Here is a 22767-nt window from a genome sequence, read left to right as displayed (position 1 = left end):
TTGACAACTGGTCCATCTAAAAGGGTTTTCAATGAATTAAACAACTTGATAACCTAACACTGTTGAGTGCTCGTGAACACGTTTTTCTTATAAAACAAAACGTAATTTCTCTTACGAAGATAAAAGGAATCCTGGAAAATGATAAGCCCATTAATCAAGGAAACTTTTACTAAAAAGTGCCAGCACCTAGGTCGGATAATGATCACATAAGCGCCTAATGAGTTTTCTTAATAAATTTCTATTACTTTTATTTTCCCAGTATCCCGGAGGAAGATTGAGGCTGTTTGGAGAATAACTTATGCTTCGAAATGGTATCAGTTTTTAGAAAATTTACCTGTCTTTCTAACCGTGTCATCCAGAATCGAATTCGGACTAAAACTTTCTGAGTAATAATATTTTTATTGCAAAAAAAAGTAATGTTTTTAGAAAAAAAAAATTAAAGTGACGTCACTCAAGAACAGTGGAAAATATGTAGTTGGCCAATACGTCATTGAATTCCACTTCAGATGTACTACACACAGTAGGCCTATGGACAATACTTACTGGTTCACCCTGTAGAGTTACTAAAGGATTAATTTCTAGTTCTTCAGAAAACTGGGTCTCTGTAGAGTGAAGATTTAAGATTAATCACCAAGAATTTCGTGGTTTAAGTTCAAGTTTTCATGGTTAATCACTCTCTTAATGATGTAAAAAGTTCAAAACCTGTCAGGGATTCAAAAAAAAAAAAAATAAAGAAGCCTGCTACGATTCACGGTTGGTTGGAACACTCGCGTTTTTTTGCCTTACCAGTAACAATTATAAAAAGTTAGTATTATTAAAAAAAATATTTGTACCATTTACCAACAAACTATAAATAACATTGCCACCCGTACACCCATAAATCGTAAATCACCGCGCAATCAAAACAGGATCAACATAAATCACGATAACTTCCTGTGCTGATTTAATTTCCATGCCAAGTTTCATGTTTCATACGAACAGCCAAAAAAAAAACAAAAAAGAATGAAAAGTATTCCAGTCTAATTTCCGGTCCAGCTGACAGATAAACAGTTTACTGTATTTAATGGTTTGTTTCATTAATAAATTTATATATAATTTTTTTACTCTTGTTACATAATATTTTTTATGAACTATTCAAGTAATTTTTTTAAATTTTCTTTTATTTAAACAAAATTAGCTACAGCGGTTAACTTTTCTGGTCATTGTTTGAACAACTTCCGTTACAATTATTATTATTATTATTAGAGGTCGTTACGGTGTGTTGATCTGTAAGTTACACGGCTGGCTAGATATCGAACTTGATGTTCTATTGAGAGTATATAACTTTCCTCCATTTTTGTTATTCTCTTTCCATTATTTCTTTGAATATAATAACCATTTGTTATTCTATTTAAATTGAGTTCAGTGAATACACGTACACGAAACTTGTCTCCACAATCTCTCTCTACTTTCACCCAGTTGCATTCTAGTATTTGTATTCTAAAACCTTTTTTAAATTCTGTTTTCGTAAGTTTAACCTACAAATTTTTTTTAGCAATGTCATTTAAGTTTTCTCTTTAAGTTCAAGAAGGAAATTTGCTATATCAATCATCTTTGCCCTAAATTGTGTTTTTTTTTTTTTTTTTTTTTTTTTTTTTTTAGAAAATGGCCTCTCAATTTGTTGAGTTTTGAGGGGGAAAAAAGGTAAAGTAATTGCCTATTTTTTCAGGCATGCTTAACGTCCAACTACCAATTAGGTGTCGCGGACGGAGGCGACTAGCAAACATACTTTACTGTAAATTTCTTCTATTAACCATTAAATAAAATCCAAGGCCTAGTCACCGGGGGAATCGAACCCACTAAACCAACAATACATCTTAGCATTGCGGGTCTAGCCTATAACTGCCTAACATACTTTATTATAAAATTCCTCATATTAACCATTAAATAAAATCCAAGGCCTAGACACCGGGAATCGAACCTACTAAACCAACAATACATCTTTGCATTGCGGGTCTAGCCTATAACCGCTTAACATGCTTTACTATGAACTTTTCATATTAAACATTAAATAAAATCCAAAGCCTTGTCCTCGGGAATCGAATCCACTAAACCAACAATACATCTTAGCATTGCGGGTCTAGCCTATAACCGCCTTAACATATTTTACTACGAACTTCTCATATTAAACATTAAATAAAATCCAAGGCCTAAAAACTGCAGGAGCTGGAAATGAGCTTTTGTTTTTAAATTATAATAATATACTTGGCCCAAAATGTAAAGCTTAAATAGTGTAATGATTGAATTATGATTTAGGTTAGAACACGATATAATTGGAAAGTTCATTTCTCTTAGTTTATTTTTTTGGCTGCCCCCAACTGTGCACTATCAGACCGTAAAAAGGTAGGTGCCCGAATCCGGTACGGGATTTCATGCTATTTTCCAAGGTAATCTAGCCTGGCGAATCTGTTTTTTGCCTCTCGTTTCATCTGACTGAATCAGCCAACAATGTTGTTCACTCAGTACTCCGCGCGCTATCTCTCTCTTTCTCTTAAAACACTTGAGTAATCTTTCTATTATTTAGATTACCATCTCCTTGAACCGGTGACGGTGATTTTCCATTAGCTACAATTTCATTATTATGAATGTATTTTTAATTAGTTCCCCTTATTTGTTTGTTTACGGTTATGTCAATAAACTTAAATGTTATTATTGTATTTGGACGTCAGCAACAAATTTTTTCTACAATGTGTGAGATTTCAACATTTTTGTTTACTTAAAAACAAAAAATAAAGATCCCTTCTGTTGTCATTGCGTGGAGGTAGCTAACCTCTGCAAATAGAATAGCCGCTCTGTTTATCTGTAGGATTATTACAGAGTTTAGTTCTTATATACGAGAGCTATGTTAAAGAAAAGATGAAGAAGAAAAATCCAGAGTTGGGTTTTTCCACGACTTTCTCTTACTAAATGACAAATTTTCCATAAAAAGAACATGCAAAAGCTAAAATTTAATATGTTGCAAGGGAGAGAAGTATGTAAATAATGAGAACATTAATGCTACCTTTTCTCCAGCGACCAGTCAAATCATGCATCATCTTAAGATATCACTTTTTAAAGGACAGACATCACAGGAAGAATGAAACAATAAGAGAAAATTATAGAAAGGAAAATTTCTAACTTAGCTTTCCACACCTCAACACAAAAATGATGGGCCCCCTTCCCAAGAAAATAATATTACTGTTCATTATTTTTGGTGACTGAATCATAGTTTCAATAGGATGAAAAAAAATAAATGCCTAGTATCAGTTATGATATAACTTTATTATGCCGGAGCTTTCAACCTAAGGCTGGAAACATAGTGGAGCGGCGAGCAAAGCGGCGCTGATAGCGAAGAGCGAAGCGGCGAAATCAAACACAAGTTAACATATGGGACCGCGCATAGTGGCGAGCAAAGCGAAGATAGAGGCAACTCTATCTATTTCTAGTTTTTGTTTTTGCCGCTTTGCTCTTCGCTATCATCGCCGCTTTGCGCGCCGCTCCACTATGTTTCCAGCCTAAGGAGACTAGGTCAGGGGTCGGCAACCTATTTTAAGTAGAGAGCCATTTTCTCCTTAAATAATTTCAATAAATCTTACCAAGAGCCGATGATAGTGTAAACAAACTCTGTAGATCATTTGTTTTCACTAATTATTATTTTATGATATTCAATAACATTTAAATGTAAGGGGTTGATCGTCAAAAACTGCACGAAAAAGCGTAACATAGAAAAACACCCAACTTTGACAACTTTATATATGTATTTATTTTCACATATTGCAAAGTAAATAAACGAATAAATAATAACTAAACCTGTTTTTGAATGAAAATGGCGGCAGTCTTTTATAATTACGTACTGTATTTTAATATAATTCTAATAAATTTCAAACCAAATCTCATTTAAAATTCTTTTTGAAAAAATATCTTTACTTTAATACATGAAATTTTCATTTGTTTCCATAAAATTGAAATATACAATATATTTTGGACAGGCTGAAGAGCCACCAAATTTGGATAAAAGAACCGCATGCGGCTCGCGAGCCGCGGGTTACCGACCCCTGGAATAGGTCATCTTCAGGGCTAATTTACAATGTCAGACACAGACCGATCACACTCAGTCTATGAACAGACAAGACAGAAGACACATCAACCCTTTAAGGATGTAAAACAGTACATTGTAAATTAGCCCTGAAGATGACCTAGTCCCTAGGTCGAAAGCTCGGCATAATAAAAATATTTCATTATTAAAACTGGCTTTTTTTTTCATCCTATTGAAAAAAAAAAAATAAATATAAATATCGCACGTATTCAAAATAATTACAGACCGGTAGTAATTTTATGTCTTAATATAAAAAAGTTAAGCCACAATTAAAATGCTAATTTAGTAGGCCATTGCGTTAGACGCTATTATAGTCAGCTGATAACAATGACACGATTGTAACCTCAACAGTTTAACGTTCCACTAAACCTCTCCGCAAGTTTTTTTCGTAATTAAGTTTTCTAATAAAAGTGTTAAGCATTTCCCAATTAGGTGGTAAAAGAAATATTTGTGAAAATTTTCTAGTAAAATTTCATTTTACTGTTTTGACCAATTTTGGCAGAATCCCCCTAATTAATACTGGGAACGTGAATAGTATCAAAACGGGAATACTATGGATTTTTTTTTTTTTGAGTTTATGAGGTGATATTTTTGGGGGGGGGCGCTTGAACTCACGAGAGTCTTTTTCCAAACTTGATCTCATCAATTTCCACAATCTTTCCAACATCACCAAGTATACTGTTATCACTTATGACAGTATCCATGCACACCTCTCTATAGAAACTCCGCCAATCATGCGCAGAAGCGCTACTCAAGCCCAATTCAAAACACGCACACCATCACTCTGCGAACGCTTTTGAACAAAAAAAGCTCAGTCATCAGTAATGCATGAATCGAAACTAATTTTGCCCCTTTCAAACCATGAACCTTTTGCGCACACTTCTTCTCAGATCATGAGACGGGGTTGAATATACTCAGCATCTCCATTCATACCTTATCAATCGCACCATTTTGTTTCTTTAATTTCATTTCACTTCCACACTTTGGACGTACATCGTATCTATTACTAATCAAACCAACATCCATACAAAATTTTAAAACATTCATCTCTCCATTCTCACGCAGACTACGTTGATGTTTTAAATAAAGAAATAAATAAATAAAAACTGTAAATTTAGAACGCTCATATTTAATGAAATTAGAAATAAAAGGCACCTGAAGAAACGCACGAGTCACTGGCGGGAAACTAATAATAGATTTGAAAAGGAAACAGTATCTGTACTGCGCATGCGCGCTAAAATAGATTGAAAATGAAGCAGTTACTGTACAGAAACTTTACTGCGCATGCGCGCTAAAAATAAATAATTAAGAAATTCAAAAAAATATACACAGCACATTAAGCGGGAAGTAGAGAAATTAAAAAGAATATCCGGAACATTGGTGGAAATTAAGAGTAACTCGAACTATACTGCGCATGCCCCAAAAATAGACGGGCCACACGGCCTCGGGCACCTATTCTTGACAGTAGCCATTTTTTTTTTTTTTTTGTTTACCTTATCAATCTCTCGAGAATTTTGAAACTTGTAAATTTCAAAAATTTAGCATCTTTACTTAGTGTATTTTATTGTTTCGAGTAGCAAGTATACCCAACCCAGAACAGTATTGGTTACGTTCAACTTTCGTGAAGTGCACATTCCCTGATTGATTAACAGCTTACGATTTGCTGATGAGCTGACGCATTTTTTTCATTTTCCAATGTGGTTCATGAGGAAAGATTTTGAAAATCTTCCTTTTTTTTTTTAATAATCCATCAATTAAGTGTATGTATCAATCAGTTTTTATAATACAAAGTATTTGCCATAGAGTTCAATAAGTTTTTTTAAATAACCTTTATTAACTCAATTGCTGGCTTATAATATTTTTTTCCCCCCCAAAGATACATTTTACCACCAACTGGTAATAATTGTATACCTAATTAGTCACTGTTATTCATTGTTAATCAAATCATGAAGGCCTATTTATATTTGAGTTTACAAATATGAATTGTGGCCTTAAAATATAAATATGGCCGCTCTCTTTACATATCGTTAACATTGTTATCCTTTATATTTTCACTATTAACATGTATCCCTTTAAGTGATTTGTTGCAATTAGTTCTTTGTTTTCTGTTACAGGTAGCAATCAAAATAATAGACAAAACGCAATTAAATCCATCAAGTTTACAAAAGGTAATTACATTTCTTATTTTAGGAAGTATGTTGCAATTATTGCGTGTTGAAAGTTTTTTGTTCAGTCTAGATTATTATTTATTTTCTTTTTCAAACATTTTAACAGTTTTTATCTTGTGTTTTTTTATCTTGTGATATAACTTTAAAGTGGATAAATGCTGCAGCGTGATTTTTAGTTCGTTTATTAGGGCGAAGATTGTCAATTTTTTTGAAGAAGTATTTTTTTAAAAAAAAGCTAGCCAATGAATTATTTACGGCGTGCCCTTCATTCCTTCCAATATCTATTAGGTTAGTTTCCTAAGTTTAGGCTACTGCCTTTATTGTCAAAAAATCTAGTCAAAGCATCCTCATGATGAGTTTAGGGAACACTCGTAACAAAATAACGCTAGTTTTTAAGCAGTAAATCACAGGGAATGGTGTTCTTTTTACGATTATAGTGACTTGCAGAACAAGAGGTGCCCCCAGCTTCTTATCTGTACGTTGGGATTAGTTACGCAATTTATATTTAATGAAATCTTTAATGAAAATCAACAACAGTGCAAGTGGGGGGAAAAAAAGAGAAAATTGAGCAATAATTAAAGAAGTCAATAGTAATTTTTCCACCCAAACTTGAAGAAAATTAAGTCAACTTTATGAAATAGAATTCTAGTATTGCATTTTTAGATCTACTTGGTTCACCAACTTGACTACTTTATTTACTTATTCATATTTACTTTAAATATTGCATCTTTATAAAATTCTAATGGTTTAATATTTCATTTTACAGCTCTTTAGGGAGGTTAGAATAATGAAAATGCTAGACCATCCGAATATAGGTAAGTTATTTATTTAGATATTAATTAGATTATTATCCCGTTACTAAAAAGCTCTATTTAAATAAAAGCTTACTTTCATGTGCTTAAAGTAGTTTATGTTCATGAAGTGTGAAATTTAATATTTTAAAAGGTTCTTGTACAGCTAAATTTAAAATTACTTCCCTCTATTGCTTCCCAATATTCGAATTTGGATAATTCATTTTCTTTAAATGTTTTCCTGAATGCTGGTAATCTTATCTTGGTGTCCTTCATGTCCAGGGTATGGAATGTTTTTTTCTTTTCTTCTCAGTTGAATAAGTTGGATGATTTGGCTGGACCCCCTTTGTTTAGAATCTTCAGTAGGGTTGGCTGGTGGCAAATAAAAAAGAATAACAATTTGGGCTCCTCTGGTGTCTTTCTTCAAGGAATGTAAATGAAAGTTTTCCCCTACTGACCTAGGATAATAATAATAATAGTTAGGAGCATTGTCTAGTTAGTGAGAATTAGTATTGTATTTCTATTACATCTAAAGAGGTTTAGAATTTAGCAACAACCTGGAGTGTTGGTAATTTTTTGTTTTGTAAATCTGGGAAGTCGGTTAAGCTATCCACTTTTTCTTTGTTCCAAACTTTCTTTGTATCAAAACGAGAATCCACACATTTAGCAACAGTAGTGTTATTATGTGAATTCCAAAAGAAGATATAAGTAAGTAAATAAATGATTTTGGGGAATATTGAGGTGCGGTCAATCAATTAACTCAAATTTTGTTTCATCTCGCCAACGTTTCGGTAAATCTATTACCTTCTTCAGATAGATTGGTTAGTTGAAACAAAATTAGTGTTTGAATTTATTGACTGACCGCACCTCAATATAATCCCATAATCATCAATTTGACGGTTGAATACCAAAACTATCATTTAATTAAATAAATTTAACAATGGTTATGTTTAGCGAAAATCTTCGACTGTTGAATTTCTTATTTAAAAACACCATTGCATTCATAGAGTATCCACTGCATTCCCTAGAGAAGTAATAATTAATTACTAAGAAATATCGACTTATTACCAAATTTAATTAATAAATTAATGTTTTTTAATTACAGTCAAACTTTTCCAAGTAATAGAGACTGAGAAGACATTGTACCTGGTTATGGAATATGCTAGCGGCGGTGAGGTATTCGACTATCTCGTCTTACACGGCAGGATGAAGGAGAAGGAGGCGCGAGCTAAATTCAGACAGGTAAATAATGCCTATAACATTTAGGTGAAGAAAGATTATGGCCAATATCAGGCATGATTTTAGTGAAACAGGTTTTTACTATTTACATTATGAGTTAAAACCAATATAGTCTTAACCTTCAGTACGTTTCGTCGTAAGTTTTTAGAGAATTTACCTTCTGAATCATTGTAACTAGACAATAGTTAATATTGAACAAACCCTCGGTCCAGTTGCCCATTCTCTACGCTCTTGTGGCCAAGAAAAACTGCGACTAATGCGTGAAAACGCTACTATTATAGATAGTGAATACCATATTATTTAATCATTTGTGTTTTTGCAGATTGTCTCAGCGGTCCAGTACTGTCATCAAAAGAAAATCATTCACAGAGACTTAAAGGTTTGTTTAAACGATTTTCTTGGCTATTGGATGTGTTGGTTTAATGATTTTCCACTTGCGCGTTATGGGACCACTTTTCGGAAGATGGCTTAATTTTTTCTGGGAATAGATTTGAGAGACTAAGGAACCAATAAACTCATTTTGTTTCATCCCCTGCAGAGTATTGTTTAACTAGACAATATTTATCTTCCATTATTATGTTTTGTTGCTTTGTTTGGACGAGATATAACTCCAGTATTTTCTAAACGTTACAGTAAGTCTTAAGTCCAGATGATAGATGATGAAAAGGGATTTGCTACGAGTCAAAACTGCTGCTGCAGCCTAAAACAAGATTTACGGTTCATGATAGTGTGTTTGTGCATTAATATAGGCCTCCGTGAAGTGTGTGTATGTGGGTGTAGTGAGGTTCATGGTGTAAAATTGAGCTTAAGTTTGCCCCTTTTGGTTCACTGAAGTCCACAAGCCCAAAATGGATGCTGCTAAATACTCGCTGAGATGCTCTGAAGTTCCTTGAAGAACTGCTAGACCACTTCCACCCAGGGGAGTAATGTAAAACGCGAAGATTGTTTAAAGTGAGTGGTGCTTTGAAAGAAGATAGAAGCAGCACCAGGACAGAGAAACATAACGTATTTCAACATCATTTCGTTTGTGTTGGTAACGCCCTAAGACCATTTGTCATACTGCTGCAGGATCATTCCAAAACCTTTTGGAAATTCATGGAGAATTGCAAGTGAGAAAGCTCCCACAGACCTATGTGTGATCCTGAACATCCCCGTCTGGAGAAGCATGAGGAACAGATAGCAAGTGAAGGTTTTTCTTTTCTCAAATAAGTCCCCCAAAACATTGTTCAGGACGCAAAAGGGTTTGCGAATTCCAGTACAGAGATTCCTCTCTCTTAACCTTTTCTCCCGCGGAGTCTTTTACCTAGACCGTTCGGAATAAGTAGCCCTTATTACCCTAATTACTTAAAATTATAAAATTTCTTTTCATAAACTACGTCTAATTTTTTTTTCTAGGCTGAGAATCTACTTCTGGATAGTGAAATGAATATAAAAATAGCCGATTTTGGATTCAGTAATGAATTCACTCCTGGTAATAAACTGGACACATTTTGTGGGAGCCCACCGTATGCAGCTCCAGAATTATTTCAAGGTAAGTTAATATTTGGATATTTTAGTTCAATTAATTAATTTGTGTAAATATCCTCAAGGATAGAAAATTGTGGACAATATGGCGATTGTATTGAACAGTAATTTGGGAAAAAGTTCCATTTTGTCAGTAACGCTATAGATGAAATATAAAATTACAGTAGGATGAAAAAATAATTGTCATTTCAGTCGTGATACATTTATTCTGCCGAGCTTTCGACCTAGGGACTAGACCATCTTCAGGGCTAGTTTACAAAGTAATATTTTTACATTACACAGGGTTGGCGTGTCTTCTGTCTTGTCAGTCCATGAACAGACAAGGCAGAAGTCACACAAAACAGTACATTGTAAACTAGCCCTGAAGATGACCTAGTCCCTAGGTCAGAAAGCTCGGCAGAATAAATGTATCACGACTGAAATGGCAATTATTTTTTCATCCTACTGAAACTATGAATCAGTCACCAAAAAAGAATGAACAACAATAAAATTACAGGTTTAAAAAGGAATTCCTCCACGTCTCGTTATAGCTCCCGGATTGAATGCTATCAAAAACTTAAAATGTTGTAGAGTAAAGTGATACCTATTTTTTCAGGCAGACTTTACGTTCAACTACCGTGGACGGAGGCGACTAACGAACATACTTTACTGTAAATTTCTTTTATTAACCATTAAATAAAAGCCAAGGCCTAAGACCGGGAATCGAACCTAGTACTACAATACATCTTAGCATTGCGGGTCTAGTCTATAACCGCTCGGCTATCTTGTCGACTATACATAACTACCTTGCGCAGTGGCAAGATCGTAACCAATGAAGATCTCCTGAGGTGCGATTATTGCTACTTGGGAAAAAAATGTTGTAGGATACTTTCGCTTAGGGATGATCTAGTCTTTAAGAAATACGTTCCTTTTCGTAAAAAAAAAAGGCATTTCTTTTTATAGAGGAAATTAATTCCTGAGTAAGCCCCTGGGATTTGGTGCAAAAGAAACGAAAAAGTTCTTATGAGAACGATATCCGATTTGGTAGAGTCTATCTCCCAGAACAAAATCTTCCAAGAATTACCGGAAAGTGCTAATATCCCTAAATCTGCAGAAGTGTGGGTAATAAAGTCAAGAAAGGAAGTTGTAAACACTGATGCTGCATACTCACAGATTTTTTTTTGTTTTCAAAAACCAAAATTGGAATGTTTAATGAAATTGATTATTTTTTGATTGGACATGAACATTAGTGATTTAATTCAAATTCTTCTATTATTTATTTACATTTTTTTTTTCAATTACTTTAGGTAAAAAATACGATGGACCGGAAGTGGACGTATGGTCTTTAGGCGTCATCCTGTACACACTGGTGAGTGGTTCCCTGCCGTTCGATGGCTCGACATTGCGCGAGCTTAGGGAACGAGTACTCAGAGGCAAATACAGAATTCCATTCTACATGTCTACTGATTGTGAAAATCTACTGAAGAAGTTTCTTGTACTCAACCCGGCCAAGAGGGCATCTTTAGAGGTAAACAGAACTTAGTGGTGCTTAAAAGTTTGCTTTTGGGGGATAAAATGAAGTTCCTTTTTTTTAAAAAAAAAAAGGTTCCGTTTACTTTTCTGTGCTGTGTGTTTTCATAAATTAAAATGATGGACGTAGCATGCTTAAATAGTTTTTAAAGCATGTTTTAAGTGTCAAATTTTTAGAGATCAATTCAAGGAATTTGTTGGGACGCGAGATTTGAGAACACTAAAAAAAAAAAAGGTGACAAAATGTCTTTTTTGTAACAAAAATTCTACGGTCAAATCCAGGATTTTTCTACGGTCAACTAAAAAAAGTACTACATAGCCCCCTAATAAGTACTAGATTTCATTAATTTTATTTCAATATATTTACCAAATATTTTGGATTCATTAGGATTTTAAGTAGTATTGACAATTTTATATTTTTTATTTTATACTATAATTGCAAAAGGACTAATAAAAGACAAATTGAATTAAACAAAGAAATGTAAAATGTTAATCTAATTGTTAAATGTGTTATCATCAATAAACGTGCATAATGTGAATATCTTCCACACGTAATTTGATGATATCAATGCGAAGTTCTTGTAGCTAAGAAGTACTTTCCGCTCTCATAACCATGTGATATGAGATAGACACAGATTTTCGGCACGAACATAAGAACAACTTATTTCAATGTAAAAAAGAAAAAAACAAACTATATCTAGAAATTTCAGATGTTGAAGCAAAACTTTTATTGAGAGATGAAATTTTTTTTTTAGAAATTGATTATTTAAAACTAGTCAACAAACATCTATGGTTATTGGTGCCTGGAGCTTTTCTTTTTAGTGCTCTCTCTGCCTCCGGACAGTGTTCTTTCTCTCTCTTGACAGACAACACTGTCCATCACCGGGGAGAATTAAGCTGAAAGAAATTCCCTGTAAGAAATCCCTTGCAGCTGTGGGATTCGTGCCTAGGATCTCTCTGCTAACCACCCTAAGCTAATCCAATCCCTCCGTCAAGTTTATATTATTATTGCTTATTACTTAGCAGCTATGTGATTCGTGCCTAGGATCTCTCTCTGCTAACCATCCTAAGCTAATCCAATCCCTCCGACAAGTTTATATTATTATTGCTTATTACTTAGCAGCTATGGGATTCGTGCCTAGGATCTCTCTCTGCTAACCACCCTAAGCTAATCCAATCCCTCCGACAAGTTTATATTATTATTGCTTATTACTTAGCAGCTGTGGGATTCGTGCCTAGGATCTCTCTGCTAACCACCCTAAGTTAATCCAATCCCTCCGACAAGTTTATATTATTATTGCTTATTACTTAGCAGCTATGGGATTCGTGCCTAGGATCTCTCTCTGCTAACCACCCTAAGTTAATCCAATCCCTCCGACAAGTTTATATTATTATTGCTTATTACTTAGCAGCTATGGGATTCGTGCCTAGGATCTCTCTGCTAACCACCCTAAGTTAATCCAATCCCTCCGACAAGTTTATATTATTATTGCTTATTACTTAGCAGCTATGGGATTCGTGCCTAGGATCTCTCTCTGCTAACCACCCTAAGTTAATCCAATCCCTCCGACAAGTTTATATTATTATTGCTTATTACTTAGCAGCTATGGGATTCGTGCCTAGGATCTCTCTCTGCTAACCACCCTAAGTTAATCCAATCCCTCCGACAAGTTTATATTATTATTGCTTATTACTTAGCAGCTATGGGATTCGTGCCTAGGATCTCTCTGCTAACCACCCTAAGTTAATCCAATCCCTCCGACAAGTTTATATTATTATTGCTTATTACTTAGCAGCTATGGGATTCGTGCCTAGGATCTCTCTGCTAACCACCCTAAGTTAATTAATCCAATCCCTCCGACAAGTTTATATTATTATTGCTTATTACTTAGCAGCTATGGGATTCGTGCCTAGGATCTCTCTGCTAACCACCCTAAGTTAATCCAATCCCTCCGACAAGTTTATATTATTATTGCTTATTACTTAGCAGCTATGGGATTCGTGCCTAGGATCTCTCTCTGCTAACCACCCTAAGTTAATCCAATCCCTCCGACAAGTTTATATTATTATTGCTTATTACTTAGCAGCTGTGGGATTCGTGCCTAGGATCTCTCTCTGCTAACCACCCTAAGTTAATCCAATCCCTCCGACAAGTTTATATTATTATTGCTTATTACTTAGCAGCTATGGGATTCGTGCCTAGGATCTCTCTCTGCTAACCACCCTAAGTTAATCCAATCCCTCCGACAAGTTTATATTATTATTGCTTATTACTTAGCAGCTATGGGATTCGTGCCTAGGATCTCTCTGCTAACCACCCTAAGTTAATTAATCCAATCCCTCCGACAAGTTTATATTATTATTGCTTATTACTTAGCAGCTATGGGATTCGTGCCTAGGATCTCTCTGCTAACCACCCTAAGTTAATCCAATCCCTCCGACAAGTTTATATTATTATTGCTTATTACTTAGCAGCTGTGGGATTCGTGCCTAGGATCTCTCTGCTAACCACCCTAAGTTAATCCAATCCCTCCGACAAGTTTATATTATTATTGCTTATTACTTAGCAGCTGTGGGATTCGTGCCTAGGATCTCTCTGCTAACCACCCTAAGTTAATCCAATCCCTCCGACAAGTTTATATTATTATTGCTTATTACTTAGCAGCTATGGGATTCGTGCCTAGGATCTCTCTGCTAACCACCCTAAGTTAATCCAATCCCTCCGACAAGTTTATATTATTATTGCTTATTACTTAGCAGCTGTGGGATTCGTGCCTAGGATCTCTCTGCTAACCACCCTAAGTTAATCCAATCCCTCCGACAAGTTTATATTATTATTGCTTATTACTTAGCAGCTGTGGGATTCGTGCCTAGGATCTCTCTCTGCTAACCATCCTAAGCTAATCCAATCCCTCCGACAAGTTTATATAATTATTGCTTATTTTCCTCAACATATATCTTACGTTGGTTACTATTACCATTATTCCAATTTTTTTTTTTTTGCAGACTATAATGAAAGACAAATGGATGAACATGGGCTATGAAGAAGATGAACTTAAACCATATCTCGAACCAGAACCTGATTACAAGGATCTTAAGAGGATAGGTATGCTTGAAACTACTTTCACCAATAAGCATGGTAGAATGTATTATTTTTATGTCTTATAATAAGAAAAAAAAATTATTATTAATAAGCTCGAATGAATTAAAAGATAACTAGAGAATATAGTGATTTTATTTTATATTAAATCGTTCGTACTTGAAAATGAACTAAGTAATGTGCTGAATCTATAAATTCTATTTTCTTCATTTTAGCTTTTTTCTTGAAATTTAAAAAAATGTAATCTCCATTTAAATGGCTTTTGATGTTAAGTCGTATTTTTATTTTTTAATTTCTTTTTTACGTTATTTATGTAGAATTGTTGTCATGCATCGCTATGCTGCCCAATATCCAAATATTTGAACTTATTTATGTAAAATTATTATTTATTTTTAATTTTGGAAATGAGTAGCATGAACTATTGAACAGATGAAGTTCAGATGCACGTTTAGAATACAAAACATTATTATTAGTATTATTATTATTACTGTTATTATTACTATTATTACTAATGTGCTATGTGAAAGATGAAAACTTGCGCATAAATGAAATCTAAAAACCCCAACCAACACAGATATCCTTTGATTAACGCTTTTCGTTAAATAAATACAGAGTTATGGTAGCTTCAACATATGGCCATTTAAATTATTATTATTATTATTATTTATTAACTGCTTATTATGTTATGTTACTGCATTACGACCAAAATATATCTTAAGGTATATTTAGCCCTTAGTCCCAGCTGATTAACCCACAGGTTCTCTAGGGAAGCTCTAGAAAGAGCAATGGGAGTCTTGAAACACCACCACTCAAGGTGCCAACCTAAACCTTTCCCTTTCAATGCCATCCAAGATATTCTGAAGAAGAACAATGACTCCTCAACCCCCATTATCCCCCCCGTGTATCCTATCGACGTTGTAGTACCAGAGGTGGAGCAATGGATTTTGAAGGAACATCGGAAACGGTGAAGATTCCAAGCTGTCTGCCGTCAGGCTAAAGAAATTGTTGGCCTGTTAAAAACGGGCAGGTCCCGGATCCGCCAGCTAGGTTTAGGTGTTGAGTGGATATGCGAATTTAGCGTACCATCTTTTCAAATGCGGCCTTACCCAGTCGCCAGTTTGCGCTGGCTGTGGTGAGTCCCCAATGAGACTGTGCGGCACTTTGCAGAGATGTGTCCAGTTTATTCTAAAACTAGGATTTCTCGTCTTCAGGAGGTTAAATGTCTCCCTACCGGAGATTGTAGCATCTGGTAATCTCTACCAGAACCCCCTAGGTTTATTCCTAGGACTGGGGCGATTGAGTCGCCATACTCCCTAGTGTCCTGTCCTGTCACTACTTTATTGTATTGGCATCTGGCAAACTTTAACCGGATTTGTTGTTTTAAAGCCCCGGTATCTCTGATGAGATGAGGGGTGGGCGGGGAACAATGGGCATTTTGGATTGCCTGCGTTCCTTTCCCTTTTTGGTGGAACCGCCCTTTTAATACAATCTACAAGGTGCCAACCTAAACCTTTCCCTTTCAATGCCATCCAAGTTATTACCAAATTAAGTGGTACCCTAGATAGAGGATGCTAATAAAAATCTAGTTTCCCGTTCAAACAAAGTCCTAGGTGGGACGGAGGAGCCCGGCTGACAAGCCAAACCACTCCCTGGTTACATCACATACTTGTAGAGGATAAAATCAACGATTACCAATTCACGTCAGGTGACTGGAAAAAATAGAAGAATGAAATTGTCTTAAATTTCGAAATGTGTTATTTTTCGTAATATGAAAATGATCATATTAATAACCTATTTCAAAAATTCACGTAATAACTTTCTCCAAGAAATTGGTACTTACTTAATGGTCTTACGGTAGACGGGTTGCGAAAATCTTGACTTACATGACTCTTAAATTATTTATTAATTAATTCTAAAGTAATGTTTTCTCATTTTCAAGTTTCGTTAAGCGCTTTTGGAATTGTTATCATTTGTTAGGTTAGGTCTCCTCTGTGTGTGTAAAGTTGAACATCATCATTGTCAGGGGGGAAGGCCAATTTATGTTCACGAGTTTTCTTCAGAAAATGTTTTGGAAAGCTTCGAGGAAAAGCCAGCTATATATTGTCATAAAGTTGTAAGATTGAAGAAACAAAAAGAGATTAAGTTAATTTTCACTAGCTCCCTCTGAAGCGTTAAGCAAGGGATAATCTGCATGCATGAATGAAAGAATTTGTTAGTTAAAAAGAAAAAGAATAAGAAAAACAGTTTTCATATAATTTAATTTGCTGTCTGTATAGTGCTCTCAATTTAGAGTTTAGACCCTCATATATATTTGATAAACTAGGTTAGGTTTGTAAATTTTTGAAACCTCCCTGAATCATAGTGCAGTTCTTTTTTCTTTTGTGAAACTTAAGTTATTGTTTACTAAATAGAATAACAGAAAAACAAGTTTTATCTGTTGGTAGACGTATTTCATTTTATGTTTGTGTAAATAATACGGATTTTAATAACCTTTAATGCTTTAATTTAATACGAATTTTTTGATTTGTTTTTTTTAAATAACTTCCTTGATGTACGAAATTGATTCTTTTTTTTGGGGGGGGGGGCAATGAACCAATGGGTTATTATGCCCTCAAATTGATTCTTTTTTTCTTATTAAAAATCTTTTTAAGTGTTTTCCAAACTGGGGGTTTTGAGACGTGCAAAGACATTTCATCAATACTTTTAATTCTCAAATCCAGATGAATGTAAGGACTCGGGGAACTGTGTGGGGTTCAACTATGGGTCGTTCTAATCTGCAGCATATTCAATCCGTACAATAAAAAAAAACATACTTTTAGAATAATAGGGAAGAAAGATGATTGGCCTATTTCAGTTATAATTTGTTTTAATGTTTATCTTCTGATCTTGGGATTAGATCTTCTTCAGCAAGGTTTTGTTCTTATTAACAGTCATACCGAAAGACATAACGATCTTTTAATTTCAACTCCCACAATTTATTAATTAATTAAAATTGTTAATAGGTATAAGTAGGGTTGCTAACTGCCCTTTTTTGAAAAGGACAGTCCTTTTTTTAGCACCTGGTTGTCCTTGTCCTTTCTTAAATTAGGAAGGTACGCCTTTTGTCCTTTTTTCCAGATATTGTTCACAAAAATCTTAATTTATTTTATTGTATATTTTTGATTTAAGTTCTGACTTCTGAGACTTCTTCAATTTGGCTTGTTGTTTTTTTCTGTTCTAACTGAACTGAATAGGTCAACAGGTTATTGATATAACGATGAATTTTTCATGAATAAGCATGTAAGGTACAAATGTACCCAGGCCAAATTACAGACGGAGGAGAGGGGACTTTTTCCCCGGGGCCCGGAGCCGGAGTCTCTGCATGTACAGCTAAACGAATGATATACATTCCTGGGCCCCCAAAAATGCTGTCGACATCCCTGAATGTACCTAATTTTTTTTTTAGGGTGTCCTTTTTTTTGGAACTTGATAGAGTTGGTAACCCTAGGTACAAGCCTTGTTGAAGAACACTTAGGTAGTCTGTAGGTCTAGGCATTAAAACAAATTACAAAAAATAAAACATTACTAAAATTGGCAATAATCTTTTTTCCCTGTGGGTTTCAAGCAGTAAATGTAGGGTTTGTTGAATACACAGTAGATTAGAACGTTTGGTTGAACCCTACAGTTCAGAGTCCTTCATTTTCATTTTGGTTTGAGAATTGAAGTGTATATTAATCGTTCATTTTCTTGAGAAAGTCGTCATCTTTAGTCTAATAGTCTTTTTTTAAATACGGCCATTATTATTATTATTATTTTGTCAAGATTATAGAGGCATAGGTGGCGAACGACGTCAACAGTAGCTAGTGAGATTTGTTACGTACAGTTTAATCGGAAAATCAAGTTAAATTTTTCCCATTATTTATGCAGACTTTTTTTTTTTTTTGGCGAACATTAAATAAACATCTTGAAACAATCAATAAATATGTATGTATGTATGTAGTCTTTGTTTTCCGTAAAAAAAGAATGTTTAAATGTACAAACAAAATCACAAAAAATTAAAAAAAGGGTACAAATTTTCATGAAAAATGTGTGTGGGTTTGCGATTTTAAAAAGAAACGTTTGGAAACCACTTCATTAATTAGTTAGGTAATGTACAAAAAGTGTTTTCCTACGCTATTTTAAGAGTACTTACTGTTTACGTGGAAAACGGCTCAAAAAAAAAAAAAAAGCATGGGCTGACTATAGACAATTTTTCTTTTTAGGGGGGAAAAACATTTTCATTCTTTAAAAAATCAAATTGATTAAACTTATATGGTGTTTCCTTTTTACATGCGTTATCCTATCGATGGCTTTAGGTTTGGGTACAGGTAAGCAATAATTGTCAAAAACTGTTTTCGAATGATTTTTTTTTTTTTTTTTTTAAATTAAGTGGTGTTTTTTGAGTGTGATAATTATTTTTTTTTAAAAAAAACATAATTCATTAAATGTGCTACAATTATCCTTGAAAATGGTTTACTTATCCACTAAAAATGCGGTGTATTTAAAACAAAAAATGCATGACAATAATTCTTTCCCATATTTACCTCTTTCCCCCCCCCAAAGAAGAAGAAAATATTGACTTTTTTTTCTGCAATAGTATCTGCAAGTATCTGGAAAAGTTAGGTCTACCGTACCCAAAGCTTGTTATCTGAAATTCTGACCGAAATCATATCCATCTTTCAAAGTAAATGCTTCTCCATCAAGATTTATGATCAAAAAAAATTTTTGATTTCTTCCAAATAAAGATTGCCCTTCAAGTCAATAAATGCCCTGCCCCAATTTATCTTTTATATTCTTTTGAGGCCGAGGGCGCCCGCCTCCTCAGATCTGGTCACGGTGATAATTCCTTGAACAGATCTTCTACTGTCTAGCCTTACGATTTTACGATTTTTTACGATTTTAATTCATGAAAATCGGTACTCGCGCGTTTAGGCGCTACATTGTTTACAAAAAAGGTAACAACAACAACAAGAGCAAGAACATTTTCTGAAAATGCCATTTTTTTTGCTCATTTTCAGCACCTTTTTCCCGAAACCTATTAGATCTGGGTTGTTGCAAAAAAAATTTACACTTATAAAGGAGGATTTGCCCTACATTATAAAGAAAATTTGGGAATTTTCTCTTTTATAGAAAAAGAGAAAAAAAAAAATTGTCAAAGTTGGGTGTTTTTCAACGTTACGCTTTTTCATGCAGTTTTTTTGGCGATCAACCCTTTGTACAACAGGTCCTACCGGAACAGTTTTAATTAATTTTTTATTCGGAAAATTTTTCTCATATATCTTAACAGAAAATATCGTTCCCACCCCCCCGTCCATCTTGAGAAACTCCTTGATAAATATGGTGGAAAATAAGAACAGTCAAGGAGAAAAAAAAATCTGCAAACAATTTCTAAAATTTAAGCTTTTTTTTCATCTTATTGGAAAATGGTCGGGAATCATGTAGAATGGTTAGGGAAAAAACTATTATCAGAATTTTAGGGTGGAAAATTCTCTTTGTATACTTTTAATACTTAACTATTGCAGAAAAGAAAACTGTATAATGCTAAATCGGGAGTGAAGTTTCCACTTTTTTACGAGTCTTGTTCAATTGTTACATAATATCTATTTGAACCAGCATTCGTAAAAGTGATGCTTCACCATCTTAATTTTATTATTAATTAATTTTTTTGAATTGGAAATAATACAAACCAGTTTACTATTTATTATGATGTATTAATGTTTGCTGCCACAGAAGCCCTAGTCGGCATGGGATATACTAGGAGCGAAATAGAAGACAGTCTTACGCAAGCCAAATATGACGATGTTTTCGCGACGTACCTACTTCTTGGAAGAAAGTCTACTGACGTAAGTAAACATATTATTTTTAAAGAATAATTACTTTTTATACATTAAAAAAAAAAAAAAAAAAAAAAATACTTTTAAATAAATAATATCTAATTCAAAAAAAATTATTTTGTTATGACTGCTGGATATCGCTTTATTTTATGGAATTTTGAAATACGCATTTAGCATGAAAATTGAAGTAGGTTGGTAATCTTGGTTCAAATTTAGGAAGCTTATATTTTATTCTCTTTTTTGTATTGTAAAATTCTACTATTTATAACACTGTTCTGTTTTATTTTGCAATCATGTTTTGCCATTTTTTATATACGTACACATTTAATTACTATTTATATATTTTTTTTAAAAATTCTATTGATAAGTTATAATTTTAAAAATGTTTTCTTCAAGTCTCTCTTTTAAGTTCAGAATTACTAGGGGATCACATTAGACTTATCGTCTTTCGTAAACACAATTGGAACTTCGAAGGGACAGTTATAGGTATAGTGGTTATGAAGGAAGGCCAAGTAGGGAGATCACCCCCTTACTTTGTACTTGTAACTTTCGTATTTGTTAGAAAAAAAAATCGTCCAAGACCACCTTACTTTTTGGTAGCTGAAAAAGTGAAGCCCCTCCTGAAAAAAATATTGCGATGAACTTTACTATTTTTTTTTTTACTTCCTTTTACTGTGATCAAGTCAAAATTTCCACGGGAAATATCTGGTGTTTAAAGTGCTCTGAGTGGGGAAAAAAATAAAAGGTTTTCAGAAAGTGCTCTATGTGCTTGTCATTTGGGTCCCATTTATAGCAATCAACTGTAAATACTATTTAACCAAAATGGATTTTCCTCATTTTCATAGTGTTAATGAGAGAGAGAGAGAAAACTGCCAGTTTTTCGCTTTTTGCTTTTCCTCCGTAACGTAACCGTTAAGGAGATTTAAGCCAAAGAGGTTGGTCTGGCTGGCCGGCCAGTACAAGTTAGCTGTTCTAAGCGGAGAGTGATCCATATTTCAATTCATTTTCTTGTTTCCTTCAGTTAGTATCCAGGATGTTTTCTCCAATCATATTCACTTCTTCTCGGGCGGGTGCTTCTGCTAAATAATCTTGGCCAGTTAGTTACCTACCACGATTTTTTCTCTTGCAGAGGAGTAACTGGTATCTGGCATAAAAATGGTGGACAAAAAATAAGAACAGTCAAGGAGAAAAAATCTGTAAACAATTTCAAAATTTAGCTTTTTTTCATTTTATTGGAAAATGGTCGGAATCACCGAATCAGTTTTGCTTACCTGGCCAGCTTCCCCAATTGCTCTGGACTCCAGATTGGGAACTAATACTGTTTTGTTGGGAAGGAGGTTGCTATTTAGTGAATGCCCTCAGTAGTCAAGTTTTATTGAAATCACCTGTAGGTCTTTTACTTCCAGAGCTTCAAGTTACCTGGAGACTGAGTTCACAATGGACGATTTATTTCGTCTTTCTAAATTTCCATTGATGTCATGTATGTTTTGTAACAATTTATTAATCTCCTTTTATCTGTCTGTAATTAATGAAGTCTGTTTTGTTTTTGTTTTCCAGCCGGAGAGCGACGGCTCAAGGTCCGGGAGCTCGTTGTCGCTAAGGGGGAGCCACGGGACGAGCGCAGCCAGCGGCGGCGGTGGCGGGGGTGGTGCAAACTCGCCCTCCCACCCTGGGGGCGCGGCGCGGGCGGTGCACCGGTCCATCTCCGCCTCCAGCGGAGCCAAGCCGTCCAGACGAGCGTCCTCCGGAGCAGCTGACACCCTCCGTGAGTGCTCTCACCACCACCACCACCATCACCAGACCACCCCCTTCCACACCGCCCTTGCCCTTCACTCTCACACCCTCATACCCTCGGCTAATCCTGTCTCCGCCGGTACACTATACAGCATTTTCTTTCTCTTCTTTTTTTTTTTATCTTTCTTTTTAATTTGCCGCTTCTTTCAAACTATTTCTGTCATTTTTTTTATTTTGTAAAATTCATATCTCTAACACTACCACTATTTGCCTTCATTTTTCCATTTCAAATTTTTCTTTTCGAAGTAAAAACAGTCTTTGTTTTGTGCATTTCACTTTATCCTCTTCTCATTATACTTTTACCTTCGCTTTTCTAGATTATTTTCTGATTTGTACTGTCGCACGATCACTTCTCTTACCTCACTTTCCTTAATTAAATTTTCTTGAAACGTTAGAATTTTTACTAAAAAGTAATGGACCAATTCGGGGGAAAAAATCGCTAAATTTGAAGTATTCAATGAAATATCATTTCCGGTCAGATATTTTGTTTGTTTGTCAAATGTGCAGTTTCAATTACATATTTTTTAATTTTTTTTTTTTTTTTATTTATTTGAGGCGCGTCAACATCTAAGGTTATTGGCGCCCGGAGCATTTTTCAGTGCACTGCCGGCCTCCGGAAAGTGTTCTCTCGTTAAAGACAACACTGTCCATCACCGGACAGTGAGCTGTAAGAAGC

At 34.6% G+C, this 22767-nt stretch overlaps 1 protein-coding gene and 1 non-coding gene across 34 annotated transcripts in view; both read left to right on the top strand.

Moving 5' to 3' along the window:
• The window catches only part of LOC141459667 (serine/threonine-protein kinase MARK2-like), a 280726-nt gene that overhangs the window by 220217 nt on the left and 37742 nt on the right, over positions 1 to 22767 (top strand). For 15 of the 33 annotated variants that reach the window (XM_074138998.1, XM_074139004.1, XM_074138997.1 and 12 more), the window contains 10 exons: positions 6229 to 6282; positions 7049 to 7097; positions 8179 to 8315; positions 8635 to 8691; positions 9708 to 9843; positions 11123 to 11343; positions 14352 to 14451; positions 18780 to 18791; positions 20194 to 20306; positions 21855 to 22170. In XM_074138998.1, the coding sequence (XP_073995099.1) occupies positions 6229 to 6282; positions 7049 to 7097; positions 8179 to 8315; positions 8635 to 8691; positions 9708 to 9843; positions 11123 to 11343; positions 14352 to 14451; positions 18780 to 18791; positions 20194 to 20306; positions 21855 to 22170 (1195 nt within the window). The remainder of the gene's footprint in view (positions 1 to 6228; positions 6283 to 7048; positions 7098 to 8178; positions 8316 to 8634; positions 8692 to 9707; positions 9844 to 11122; positions 11344 to 14351; positions 14452 to 18779; positions 18792 to 20193; positions 20307 to 21854; positions 22171 to 22767) is intronic. The other 18 variants (XM_074138993.1, XM_074138989.1, XM_074138988.1 and 15 more) reach the window with 3 other exon arrangements.
• Positions 10619 to 10756, top strand: LOC141459773 (U4 spliceosomal RNA). Its single transcript, XR_012461613.1, has one exon. It is a non-coding gene; the product is annotated as a U4 spliceosomal RNA (small nuclear RNA).

This window comes from Rhodnius prolixus, unplaced genomic scaffold, assembly GCF_049639745.1.
Source record: "Rhodnius prolixus isolate KJV_2025 unplaced genomic scaffold, Rpr scaffold_17, whole genome shotgun sequence".
Classification (NCBI taxonomy): domain Eukaryota; kingdom Metazoa; phylum Arthropoda; class Insecta; order Hemiptera; family Reduviidae; genus Rhodnius; species Rhodnius prolixus.
Note: the sequence above shows the minus strand (reverse complement) of the source record. Positions and strands in the feature narration are given on the sequence as shown.